The sequence below is a fragment of the Pleurodeles waltl genome, chromosome 9 (genome assembly GCF_031143425.1).
Source record: "Pleurodeles waltl isolate 20211129_DDA chromosome 9, aPleWal1.hap1.20221129, whole genome shotgun sequence".
In the NCBI taxonomy this organism is placed as follows: domain Eukaryota; kingdom Metazoa; phylum Chordata; class Amphibia; order Caudata; family Salamandridae; genus Pleurodeles; species Pleurodeles waltl.
This window is the reverse complement of record NC_090448.1, coordinates 128,075,727-128,090,436: the sequence shown is the minus strand read 5'-3', so window position 1 is coordinate 128,090,436 and position 14,710 is coordinate 128,075,727. Positions and strand designations below refer to the sequence as shown.

The 14,710-nt window shown below is 42.1% G+C and overlaps 1 protein-coding gene across 5 annotated transcripts in view; it reads right to left on the bottom strand.

Annotated features, from left to right (window-relative positions):
- FBXW12 (F-box and WD repeat domain containing 12) overlaps positions 1 to 14,710 on the bottom strand; it is a 289,079-nt gene that overhangs the window by 160,496 nt on the left and 113,873 nt on the right. For all 5 annotated transcript variants that reach the window (XM_069206399.1, XM_069206396.1, XM_069206398.1 and 2 more), the window contains one exon: positions 7,312 to 7,476. In XM_069206399.1, the coding sequence (XP_069062500.1) occupies positions 7,312 to 7,476 (165 nt within the window). The remainder of the gene's footprint in view (positions 1 to 7,311; positions 7,477 to 14,710) is intronic.

The window sequence follows — 14,710 nt, the reverse complement described above, 5'->3', positions numbered from 1 at the left end:
TGAACCTGAGGCCCATTTATTATGTGTTTGTACATACTGCTCTATGAGCTGACATTGTTACTTTTGTAGGTCTCTTTTAGCCTTTTCCAAAATTAAAATGATCTGTCTAAAATTGTGCTTATTTAATATATGGAAATCTGAATTATTTTGAAAGAATGAGGTCAACAAAGAATTCAGGATGCACGGTTACAGGTTTGAACCACTCTTGCATATTGTGCACATTTGTCCAGTAGTATTAGGTTTATGTAGAAAACAGCTCCACCAGAAGTTTAAGTCAGGGTCTTTGCTGCTCCTGTGTGAACACTATTAATCAGTTAACAAATGGTGATAATGAACAGTTAATTGCTAAATACATTACATGTATGCAATTTTTTTTAAATGGTAGTTTAATTGCTCCATCATTAGTCTGGTATTGGTCTTGATTTCAACCTTTAATTAATGATCTATATGCTTGCTTTTAGCATTTGCCTATTAGAGCTCAGATATTTAAAGGATTGATCAATTAAAATTATAAAAAAATGTGTAACTGATTGAATTGACTAGTAAGTTTCTAATCTGTGGGCCACCCATCATTGTCTGTGATTACTGAATTTTAGGTTGTGTGGCCTAGCCTGGTTGATACGTGCTGTACAGGTTTTTTTTTATTCTGTTTTATTGTTCATTCTCTTATTTAAAATGTTATTCTCCTTCTAGATGCTTATATTTTCTGCTGTGTATTACAATGGTTTTAAATTAACTGGGAAAAGTGTGATAAACAGAAACTACACCACCTTATAACCTTATAACCTGCTTCTTAACATTCTCTGTTTAGAAAACAAGTAAGAATTCCTTCATGATTATTAAGATTCAGAACGTTGATGGGGGCTTGTACCGTGAATATCTGCAGTGATTATGCAACAATGTTCTAGACTGTGACAACTGCCAGATGAGACACCTGGGGGTATGGTTACCTGTATCACACCTTGCAGAAGTGCACCCTCTTCTGACTTTGCTCAAGAAGAACTTCTCCACTAGGAAGTAGTCACTATTAAGTGGTCACACACTTATCTGTAATTAAAGGTTTCGTACTGTATATTGGTAAGAGAGAACATGGTAATAGAATCTTTAGTGTTAAAACACAAATATATCCACATATTGCAGGATAATCAAAAGAAAATGGAATGTATACTGAACATTCCCCTAATATGTCACTACGAAATAAAAAAATACATGTGATGTTTTAGTGAGCTTAAGAAGACTTTTTAATTCTTGGGTACGTTACACAACAATAAGATCAACAAGGGGTTATGGATCCAGGGACAATTGTCAGGAGCCCCTGGTTAAGTTTAAAGAGAATGAGGTGTGGACTAGTGTATAATAGGTACTTTTGTTATTATTGTTCAATCAGGGAATCATAGGAGAACATGGGGTTTACATCTGCAAGTTTTTATAATTGCCTAGGAGGCTTTTTAGATTTCTTAAGATATACTGGATCTTCCTTTAGTAGAGAAATCTACGCAGTGAGAATCGACCCTTGGGTCTTTATGCTTGGGTCTCCATCACAACTACAACCCAGAACGCTATAGGGTTGAGCAAATCTCAAGTGAGTGATAATGCACAAAAGAAGTTGCCTTGGGAATGGGTAAGGGGTGGCAAAAAGTATGAAAACCCTTTGATAGGTTACTTGTACCTGTTTGATTAACCCTGCACACAAGTTACTCATGGCTCATGAAATAATTTGAATGCCAACGTTATTCACAAAGGGCCGTGGAATGTGTGGAAGAGGCATTGTTAAAATTAGAACACAAGTTAAAGCTTTTGATGCAATTGTTGAAGATTATGCAGACTTACAATCACATTAAGTGGAAATATAAATATTTAAACAGATAACTAGAATTTTGATTGGCTCAAATATAGCCACCCATTCTTAGCTATTATCAATATTGAAAGTTATGAACAAATATTTCCTCTAGAAAATTATGAATGAAGAACTGGTGTTCTATGGGAGGCATATTGGTGATAGTTTCTTGGTCAGAAAAAAGAGGAAGTGAGATATAAAATTGAAAATCTTAATGAAATTTAATCTAAGATACAGTTCACACCATTAAAAAAAAAAAAGTATCACATTCTTGGATGTCAGTATACTAGACGTAAAGTGCAATCGGGGACAAATATGTATACCAAACCCACAAATCTACACTCAATCTGGAAAATGAAAGCATAATGTACTATATAGTAAGGTGGGTTGCAAGGGAGACTTTATAAAACAATTATATGACAGAAGAACATTAGCTGTACAGTAAAAGGAACAGATAGATGGGCAGGATCTAACATCTAAGGAAAGAAAGAATGATGAACAGTTAATCAAACATTCTCAGAACAACCTACAGACAAAGGGCATCATTTACAATCATTAATTAATAACTTACTATGACACAAAGTAAAAACATTTATTCAAGGAATGACAGATAGCAGAATATGAAAATGGAAAGGGTTTAGGGATGAACCTATCAGAGCAACATGGAGGGGCAAACACCACAAATATTTTTAATTAAACAGAAAGCAAGGATATACCCTGGCTTAAAATGGTCAAACTGCAATTAACTAATCAAAGCGGAAATGGTCCATCATCCTCATACTGGAAAAAAATAAAATTAAGACAATATGCCACATGTGAAATCAAAGAGTGTAAATTTAGTACAAATGCTAGACTAGTGACATTGAGAAGGATTGAACATAGGTCCAATTTGGAATTGAAGAATCAGAAATCAATATTGGTTAAACACTTCTTTAACAAAGTGCACAACTCTGCTTGGTGAAATTCCAGGTGCTGGAAATTGTAAATAAGACCGTAGTGGTGGAAATATCAGGGAAAAATTCCTGACAAGAGAAATCTACCTGATGGAGCTGTAGGTACCTGGACCACTGAGGATTAAATGAGTAACAGGATTTAAGTTGTTGTTTGTAAACCACTACCATCATTTGAAAATACTAGACAACGTCATAATGAGATGCAGACCTACTAATGATGGATATTGATAAAATTGGAAATCTTCTATTATAGACTTGAATGAAAAACTACTGACAGACATTATAGTGTTTGTGTTTGAAACAGTGCTTCCCAAACGTTTTCCAAGACCAACTTTTAAGAACAACTAGCTTCCACGACCCGCCTAGCTTTAATGGACATGAGGTGGGAGATTTTTTAATTAAAGTAAAGCACACTATCATTTATAGACAGAATATTTTCCATTGAAATGGCCACTAAATTTGGACAGTCGTACGTTTTACTGATACAAGTATACTGCATACAAATTATGTGTGAAAAACAGGTTGCAGTGAATATTTATCATTTGTACATCACCAAGTAAATTGCATTGATTTGGTTTGATCGTACTAAAATATTTGTTTCCGTCACACTTCAGAATTAGAAAAAAATGTGCTTCAGTTTTGCTTTCCTACCTCCTGAATGTATGCAGTTCATTTACACATATTTATTTATATTTTGTTGTGTATTACTAATAAAATGGCATGCTACCTTTCCTTCCACTGTGCGTAATGAAACTTAAGGAGGACCCCCGCTAAGTACCTGTAAGGGCCCCCCTTACCCCATATGTAGTCAGGAGCCTGACAACTGGTCAACCTCCCCACGCACTCAGCAGGACACACCCTCGACCCTGTCTTCTCCACTGGAAACAACATCTCCTTCTCACACATCTCCGAACTCCATGGGACTGACCACCAGTGTGTCCATTTTTCCTCCACCAAGACCACCAAATGTTACCATGCCCGACGCCTCCGTGCAGAAGCTGGAGCAAGGTCATCAAAGCCCAGCTCACCGCTGCACTCCGCTACTCCCCACCACTGGACACCACGGACGCCAACGCCTCGGCCCACAACCTCCATCAATGGATCGCCAACTGCACCAACACTCTACCCCCCCCCCCAGGGATACCAATCGGCAATCAACACCACAGGAAACCAGCAGGTTCTGCCCCGACCTCCAAGAATCTAAGCGCAGCTTCAAACCACGCAAGATAAAGTGGAGAAGCAGCAAGAGCACAACAGACCACAAAGCCTTCAAAGATGCCACCTTCTTTCACTGAAAAATCCAGACTCCAAACTAGACTCCAGAGAATACAGAACACTGCAGCCAGACTCATCCTGGACACCCCCCGCCACAACCACATCTCCACCCAACTAAGAGACGTACACTGGCTCCCCATCAAAAAACGCATCACTTTAAAACTCCTTACACATGCTTACAAGGTCCTACACAACAACTGACCTGCCTACCTCAACCACCGCCTCTCCTTCTATGCACCCTCCTAGGCAACTTTGCTCTGCTCAAATGGCCCTCGCCACCACTGCTAGGATACAGAAGAACACGGCTGGAGGAAGATCCTTCTCTTACCTCACCACACAGACCTGGAACATGCTGCTGCTTCACTCCAGGCAGTCCAGCTCGCTGGCTCAGTTCAGGAAGGACCTCAAGGCCAGCCTCTTCGACTGATCCGAATCCCCCCATCGGCCCCTTGAGACCCCCCGGGTGATAAGCAGCGCTATACAAATATATGATTGATTAATTGTTCTAAGGGGGCCCCCCGCACCGCAGGGGCTGTGGGAGCCTTTGTAACACCACTTTCCTTCTACACTCCCTCTACTCCAGTGTCACATAACTGACTTTACTTTTCTTTCTTTGACTGCCAAGTGAGAGGAGTTGAAAACACAAATTCCCTTGTTAAAAAAACTAGTCAGCAATTTGTCAGAAGACATAGCCTGACATTTGACCTCTGTATTTGAAATGTAACAAATGTGGCAAGATAAGTACAGAATTTAAAGGAATCATTATTTACTCCTAGGACTTTCATGACACAACAAAAAACGGCTTGTGACAAACAAGTGGGTCGCAACTCACTGTTTCTGCTTTTGACCACAGCAGCAAATACCATGAAACAGAATGCAACAAAAGGCAATATAAAAGATGGCATAATGGTGAAGGAATATGACAAAGCAGGAGTAAGAGGTAACTGTCAAATAAAATACTGAATAAATGAAAGTGGTATTGATACACACACAGACGTACACAAATAATAGGATTAGCCAATATCTAATCCTTAATAATTCTTCTTCATTCAAATCGTATTACATAGTAGGCCATCACTGAAAAATATTTTAAAAAGATGCACAGCCATTAATAAACAGCACATACTTAGTTTCAAACGAGCTGTATTATGCAGTATTAAACAGTTCTAATTATTTCAGGTCGCAATGGAATTTTGACAATAAAAGCTGCTATAACTCAATTGATTAATGGACCATATACTAATTTAACTGTGTGACTTGCACATCATAGGTTTGAATCATACCATGATAACATTGTGCCACCAAGCTGGTAATATTGACATTTGTTATGAACAGTTCTAGCAAGCCACAACAACCCAGCAGCAAGCACAGAACATAAAATAGATTGTTTTCTATTCCAAACTTGTTGATGTGGAGCAGAAATATGCAGACAGATTATAAATTCTGTTCTGTTAACAGCAGATATTCTGAATGAACTTAAGTCTGCAGGTTCTCTGAAAGCTGATTCCCTCATTTGGAGCTGAATTTCTTGAATCTGTGTTAATTACGCTCTTTTTATCGCATGGTGTTTCCACTGACACCACATGGATGTGTAACCTATGAAGATCGATGACAGTTTCCCATTATTTACTACTGCCGACTTTCTTAAAATAAGATGCCATGAAATTCCATGTCCGATGAGAATGCCCATTCAGAAAAACTAAAAAAAAATCTGAAGTTACAGTGCAATTACTAAATTGCATACTAAGCAACCATCAGTGTATTGATAAGGATAAGGGAAGCCATGAGTTCGTTTTGGATGCCACCCACGTCAAGAACAAAAACTTATTTCGTAGCATTCCTTATAGCGGCTACATTACTAATTAAATATGTTATATTTTGTCTTTTGAAACAATTACGAAACACATTAGTAGAATCCTCTCACTGTTGTGCCACATGTGTAAGTGCACTAGAAATACACCGCACGTCAACCAGTACTTGATGAATGTAATAAATTGCAATTAAAACAGTAAGGTGCAGATTTATGAAAAGTGGCGCTGCACCCACTGCAGTGCCACTTTCCTTGCGCCCCTTAGCACTCCCCTAACAGCATCATGTGCGCACCGTATTTAAAATACGGTGCACCATGGCGGTAGTCAGGGGTACTAGTGTTATAATTTTTTACGCTAGTCTGGCGCTTTGCAGGATTAGAGTAAAAAATGTTGACGCTAATCCTGCAAAGCACCCAGAGGCCCACTGAAACAAATGGAAGCCTCCATTTAACGCCTGCTCTGAGTAGGCGTTAGAAGTGCGGAAACAAATGGTACAAGGAAATCTGTTAGATTTCATTGCTCCATTTTTTTGGCCACCCTAATGAGGGAACGCCCACTTTGCATACATTATGCCTGGCGCAGGCATAATGTGGCATAAAGAGTTAGAAAGTGACGCGATGCATGCATTCTAATGCCACAATAGCATCAAAAAAATGATGCTAATGTGGCGTTAGAAAGGCGCACAGCCCTCTTATATCTGGGCCTAAATGAGGAGCTGAAACTCAATGGACCTGATTCATAAAGGTAACGCACACTTTTGAAAAGTTTACTACTTTTCATTGTTCACAAACTGCACTTTTGTAGTAACTTAAACTTTTGTACTAAGTCCAGCACTACATAAGGCCAACTACTGGCATTAGAACACCCTTCCATGCAAAATAATGGAGTTAGGAACTTACTACAAAAGTTACTATAAAAGTACAGTTTGTAAATAGCACTTTGTAGTAGGTTTTGCAGTACAACTGTAGTACTGCAAAACCTACTACAAAGTGCAGTTTGTGAATTAGGCCCAGTGTTTTTCTCAGTAAATATTGCATGAGCTTAGAGAATTGAAGCTGTAACATCTAACTTGCAGTCCATTTCTTGAGGATGGACAAGTGCTTTTATTTTTTGACTAGTTTTGGTGATTTATACAAAGTTGCTGCTGTGTAGTGTAATACAAATGTTAATGTTTCCCCTCCATGTCATTAACACAAACAAGAATTACTTTGACCGTAGGGCAGACAATGTGCATTGGCTTCTGTGCCAAACACAGCCATTCAGAACAACATCTCTATGTTTAGATTGCTTGAAATTAAAACTAGGAGGAGGATTTTGTTAAAGCATTTGAGGCACAAGCTAGAAAACACTGAGGGTCATTTTCAAAAGGGCAGCATTTACAGAAAAAAGCAAGAAGAGATTAAAAAAATACACCTGTTGACGTTTTAAAACCTACCTTTGGAAGTTCATGGACATTGTACAGATTTGCAGCCACTATCCACTGCATGTCTGGAGAGCAGATTACCAGATCTACTGCGTCATCTGTCAACACTCTAACACGTGATATTTCATTTAAGGCAGGGACGCCAAGCGTGTAAAGAAAGCCTCCTCCGATTCCTGCCTGCAGTGGAGAGACGATTGAGATGATGAGCAGAGGGACAAATCGTGAAAAACTACAAATAAAATAAATTCTACCCACTTGATGAAACAATTTAAGAAATTTCAACAGCCTTTAACCAACGCCAGGTTGTAGATTATGCAGTTTCAGTCCCCTTTGCATAATTTGTAAACATCTAGATCCCATCTCATTCGGTAAAAAAAAGTGAAGGCATAAATAAAATAATTTGCTATTTGTAAGTTTGCAACCTTTTAAATTGAATGTCCAACTCGTGCTTTTAAACTGTGTCAAACATGGGTCATTGAAATATCCGGTATTGTATGTAAATAGGAGATTTCGACTGAAGATGAACCGGCCACAGAATCTTGATGACACTGAAAGCAAACACACGCGTCCCCAAAAAATGCACCGGTATTGTCAGAGATAGCGCTTTAATTAGTGTAAAAAAATTAATAGCCACTGCCTACACAAAATATTTTTACATGTAATCGAAGGTGAGTCCCAAAAGTGTCATACACTTGATTTTGACGTGGAACCACTTGCTTAGAGGTAAAGGTGCAATATTTAAAAAAGTCGCCCTATTTGTTCCTAAACTATTATATATCACACAGGACTTGTAAGATATTTACTTTTGAAAAAATGCACCTCATTGAGTATAAAAATGTATTCTGATACACACACATACACAAAGCCCTTTCCGCACTCCATGCCCCAATAAGCATGGTCATAGAGCAGAACATTTCAGCCCTATGGGAATACTAAGTTATTCGCCTAAAGGTACACATTTAGAAACAATACATTGTATATGCAGTTACATCCGTATCATTTGAGCCCTGTGTATACTATTTTCTTATAATAATATGTTAAGTGGATGCCTACAGTATAATGCAGTTTCCTTTATGATGCAAAGTAGAGTACATCTTCATTCACACCCAATATTACTATTTCAGGGAGGGCTCATCATTTATATGTTATACACCCTAAGCACAGTCATTCCACAGGCGTCCTTTAGGGGTGGGTAGAAGTCGCACCTGCAACCATTGTTACTGCCCTCGGGCCCCTTCTGCAAAATAAATGGGGAACACCACCAATAAACAGGGCTCTCTAAAAGCCAAGTTAACTTCCTGCGGGCCTTGCTCCTTTCAACCGGTTATATGCTGAAACCACAAGTGCTTCAAGCACCCATGGCTCAACAACGAGTTCGGAACAACGAACTCGTTGGTATCACTAATGCCTTTACCACGAATGCCTTTACAATGATTTTTCATTGTAAAAGCATTCCTGGTAAAGGCATTAGTGATCAGCATGCACGGTTCCCGCATGCTTCCCACCCAGCCCCCCACACTTAAACATTACCGGGACCCCTCCCCCCCACAACCACCCCAACCCCCACCCCCAAAATTACCACAACCCCAACCCCCTCCCCGAAAACCTAAAGCACCCTAATCCCCAACCCACCGCTTAAACCTAAACCCTGACCCCCCTCCCTCCAAACCCTAATCACTCCAAGCCCCCACCCCACTCCCAAAAACTAAAAATACCCTGAGTCCCCACCCACCCCTAAAACCTAAAGCACCCCAACCCACCCCTAAAACCTAAACCCTGACCCCTCTTCCCCCCAACCCTAATCACCCGAGCCCCCCACACCACCCTCGAAAAAACAGCCCCAGTCCCAGCCCAACTTACCTCCTCCTTCACCGCGTCGTTTTCCATTACTTCATGGTTTAGGAGTCGTTGTTCCGGGTGTTTCCCCTTTCAACCTGCATTTATCTTCGAATTGAAGGCAGATGGGCAGACGAAGGTCAGAAAGCCACTGTCTCACCAGTGGTAAGGGTAGGGCGGGAGAGAGGAGGCAAGTTTGGTCATCAGCCAAATATTTGGACAGTGAAAAGTGGGGGAAAGCAGCTGCGTATGGAGAAGCAGCAACAGCTCTAATTAAACTTTAAGCATGATGCACCAAGGATGTTTTCACAGTTTAGAAACCTGAAAGATTAGCTTCGACCTCTTAAAAATTTGCAGTTTTACAAGCGGATTTCTAAATTGGTTTTAAACTGCATTTCTTTCTTCAAGATAATATCTGCCCCTATGCAGTCACACTAGTGAAAAGCTTACCTTTGAAAACGAAGAACACTGGGACCACTTTCTAAACTTCCAAACAGTTTTTTTGTAATGCTCCATTAAATTGAGTAATTAATAAATGGAGTATTCTCCACTTTCCTACTGTTGGACCTCCAGCAATCTGTCTTAGCTTCTTAACGCATCACCTGGGCATAACTCTCCACCTGACTGTTTTACTGGGGGTCATTTTTGAACATTGATAAGGGATTAATTTACAAATGAAAATGCACTGGAATGAAGAAAAACAATTTTGTGGGTTTGCATTTGTCACCCCAAGTGGGAAGGGTATGCCCAGACGTGGGTCCCGTGCTCACTGGGCCACTGGATTCAAGCTAGCCTAGATGATGTAGGGTGATACCCTGAAACCGGTCCTAGGATGCTTGTTTGCGGTCCAGGGAGGACCTGGCTTGGCAGTTCGGGCTGGACTGTTACCATGAGGAACAGGGTCAAGATTGATTTGCATATGGCTGGGTCCAAACTGGGGTGGCAAGGTGAGCAAAAAAATAATGGATTAAACCCAGATCTTTGTGACTGAGGGTGAATGTTTGCATTGTTCACCATTCCGTCCATCATCGGTTCTTTTTGTGTGAGTCGCAGTTACAACAAACCAAATGAAGTTCATGTGAGAAAGTAGCCTCTTTCTAGCCTTGTTACCCCCACTTGTGGCCTGTTTGTGAGTATATGTCAGGGTGTTTACACTGTCTCACTGGGATCCTGCTAGCCAGGGCCCAGTGCTCATAGTGAAAACCCTATGTCGTCAGTATGTTTGTTATGTGTCACTGGAACCCTGCTAGCCAGGACCCCAGTGCTCATACGTTTGTGGCCTATATGTATGTGTTCCCTGTGTGATGCCTAACTGTCTCACTGAGGCTCTGCTAACCAGAACCTCAGTGGTTATGCTCTCTCTGCTTTCCAAATTTGTCATTAACAAGCTAGTGACTAAATTTACCAATTCACATTGGCATACTGGTACACCCATATAATTCCCTAGTATATGGTACTGAGGTACCCAGGGTATTGGGGTTCCAGAAGATCCCTATGGGCTGCAGCATTTATTTTGCCACCCATAGGGAGCTCTGACAATTCTTACACAGGCCTGTCACTGCAGCCTGCGTGAAATAACGTCCATGTTATTTCACAGCCATTTACCAGTGCACTTAAGTAACTTATAAGTCACCTATATGTCTAACCTGCACCTGGTGAAGGTTGGGTGCAAAGTTACTTAGTGTGTGGGCACCCTGGCACTAGCCAAGGTGCCCCCACATCGTTCAGGGCAAATTCCCCGGACTTTGTGAGTGCGGGGACACCATTACACGTGTGCACTGTAGGTCACTACCTATGTACAGTGTCACAATGGTAACTCCGAACATGGCCATGTAACATGTCTAAGATCATGGAATTGTCACCCCAATGCCATTCTGGCATTGGGGGGACAATTCCATGATCCCCCGGGTCTCTAACACAGAACCGGGTACTGCCAAACTGCCTTTTCAGGGTTTGCACTGCAGCTGCTGCTGCTGCCAACCCCTCAGACAGGTTTCTGCCCTCCTGGGGTCCAGGCAGCCCTGGCCCAGGAAGGCAGAACAAATGACTTCCTCTGAGAGAGGGTGTAACACCCTCTCCCTTTGGAAATAGGTGTGAAGGCTGGGGAGGAGTAGACTCCCCCAGCCTCTGGAAATGCTTTGATGGGCACAGATGGTGCCCATCTCTGCATAAGCCAGTCTACACCGGTTCAGGGATCCCTCAGCCGTGCTCTGGCGCGAAACTGGACAAAGGAAAGGGGAGTGACCACTCTCCTGACCTGCACCACCCAGGGGAGGTGCCCAGAGCTCCTCCAGTGTGTCCCAGACCTCTGCCATCTTGGAAACAGAGGTGTCTGTGGCACACTGGACTGCTCTGAGTGGCTAGTGCCAGCAGGTGATGTCAGAGGCTCCTTCTGATAGGCTCTTAACTCTCCTGGTAGCCAATCCTCCTTCCTAGGTAGCCAAACCTCCTTTTCTGGCTATTTAGGGTCTCTGCTTTGGAGATCTCACCAGATAACGAACGCAAGAGCTCATCAGAGTTCCTCTGCATCTCCCTCTTCACCTTCTGCCAAAGGATCGACCGCTGACTGCTCAGGACGCCTGCAAAACCGCAACAAAGTAGCAAGACGACTACTAGCAACCTTGTATCGCTTCATCCTGCCGGCTTTCTCGACTGTTTCCAGGTAGTGCATGCTCTGGGGGTAGCCTGCCTCCTCTCTACACCAGGAGCTCTGAAGAAATCTCCCGTGGGTCAATGGAATCTTCCCCCTGCAACCGCAGGCAACAAAAGACTGCATCACCGGTCCTCTGGGTCCCCTCTCAGCACGACGAGCGTGGTCCCTGGAACTAAGCAACTCTGTCCAAGTGACTCCCATAGTCCAGTGACTCTTCAGTCCAAGTTTGGTGGAGGTAAGTCCTTGCCTCCCCACGCTAGACTGCATTGCTGGGTACCGTGAGATTTGCAGCTGCTCCGGCTCCTGTGCACTCTTCCAGGATTTCCTTCGTGCACAGCCAAGCCTGGGTCCCCGACGCTCTAACCTGAGGTGCACAACCTTCGGAGTTGTCCTCCGGCGTCGTGGGACTCCTTTTTGTGACTTCGCGTGGACTCCGGTTCACTCTTCTTCTAAGTGCCTGTTCAGGTACTTCTGCGGGTGCTGCCTGCTTCTGTGAGGGCTCCCTGACTTGCTGGGCGCCCCCTCTGTCTCCTCATCCAAGTGGCGACATCCTGGTCCCTCCTGGGCCACAGCAGCATCCAAAAACCCTAACCGCGACCCTTGCAGCTAGCAAGGCTTGTTTGCGGTCTTTCTGCATGGGAACACCTCTGCAAGCTTCATCGCGACGTGGGACATCCATCCTCCAAAGGGGAAGTTCATAGTCCTCTTCTTTCTTGCAGAACTCCAAGCTTCTTCCAACAGGTGGCAGCTTCCTTGCACCCTCAGCTGGCATTTCCTGGGCTCCTGCCCACTCTCGACACTGTTGCGACTATTGGACTTGGTCCCCTTGTCTTACAGGTACTCAGGTCCAGAAATCCACTGTTGTTGCATTGCTGGTGTTTGTTCTTCCTGCAGAATCCCCCTATCACGACTTCTGTGCTCTCTGGGGGTAGTAGGTGCACTTTACACCTACCTTTCAGGGTCTTGGGGTGGGCTATTTTTCTAACCCTCACTGTTTTCTTACAGTCCCAGTGACCCTCTACAAGCTCACATAGGTTTGGGGTCCATTCGTGGTTCGCATTCCACTTTTGGAGTATATGGTTTGTGTTGCCCCTATACCTATGTGCTCCTATTGCAATCTACTGTAACTTTACACTGCTTGCATTACTTTTCTTGCTATTACCTGCATAATTTTGGTTTGTGTACATATATCTTGTGTATATATCTTATCCTCATACTGAGGGTACTCACTGAGATACTTTTGGCATATTGTCATAAAAATAAAGTTATTTTTAGTAATTCTGTGTATTGTGTTTTCTTATGATATTGTGCATATGACACCAGTGGTATAGTAGGAGCTTTACATGTCTCCTAGTTCAGCCTAAGCTGCTTTGCCATAGCTACCTTCTATCAGACTAAGCTGCTAGAAACACCTCTTCTACACTAATAAGGGATAACTGGACCTGGCACAAGGTGTAAGTACCTCTGGTACCCACTACAAGCCAGGCCAGCCTCCTACAGTTCACTTAACAGCTAATATGCTGTGCATAGGGAGTTGGGCCGTGTATATTTTGAAATATGCAACAAGTGTACGTAGACGCATTGCACTGTGGGATATTAGCCTTTTATGAAGCCCACTATGCCTTCCTTTGTAAAAAAAAAAAAAAAAAAAAATGCTCAGTGCAATGGCTCAAGCAGAAAATATGTTGTACGTCATTGAATATCATGTGTCAGCATTGGAATTTCCCTTTCAAAGCTGGGTAATATGTAAGTACTATGGGTTTTGCATTGAGGATTTCAACAACTGAGCGCTATGCATGACTCGCAATCTGTCGCCATTACTGAAGCTACTTCCGTTATTGAAATATTGTTCTAATTTAAACTTTTTATTGAAAATAAGTAGACTAAATGATGAATAACAGTGGAAAAGAAACACAACATTCAGTGACTAAAAGTTATGGTAAAGTGTTGGCAAAATGAGGTTTATACCTGTAAATAGGGGTACCTTGAAAGCAAACATGTCATGAGCGTGTGACAACGTACAGTACTTTCTTAATATATGAGTTAAATACACCCGTCCAGAACACAGTGACACCGCTCATCAACATCAAGTCAAAGGTCACTTGACATACATGCCAACAGACCCGATTCAGACGGGAGAGTCCCCATTTTTAAGCCAAAAATATAGCTTTATTTTGCCTGTCTCCCGTCTGAAATTGCCTCTGCTTCAATAGAAATCTATGGGAGAAATACATTCTCACAATCATTTTTGTTTTTTTTTAATTCTCCCAACTTTCCTCTTCTAAAAAGTTGGCTAGTATGATAGGACGTCAATTGGGTCAAAGAACATGTGGTGCCAGTTCCTGTAAAGCCATCCTTCGGTCAAAGGGCATGGGATGTCCCTTCTGCTACCCTTGACATTTTGGCCAATCAATGTCCATGAGCCATTCATAAATACACAAGGTTTCATCCTCGATGTGACAAATTTAGTGAATCAGTCAATCAAAAAAAAACTACAATGTTTGCACAAAACTGCAGGTTTTGAATTCCAAAAGCGGAACTTTACACAATTCCTTGGATGGCGTTCTGTGTTGATCCTTGTTCCATTGTATGCACAGCTTTTGTTCCCATGTGGTACAGGTCAGTCGAGCTCCAGTCTTCAGTCCCCAGGGACTTTAACACATGAAGCAACAGGAAGCAGTACACTACTGCACGATTTAACATTTACACAATACCAAAGCAGACTGAAAAACATTTTGCAAATAGAGCAGCACTTCTTACTTGGGCTATCATGTCAGGAACTCGGTGTATCCACCAATTTTGGTCTATTCTAAATGTGTTTATTCGTTTCGTTCATGCAAAAGGCCAAGAAAAAAACCTGTAGATAGTAGGAAGGTATACATAACCTAAACCAGGTGCCATAGACACGTATAGAGATGCTGT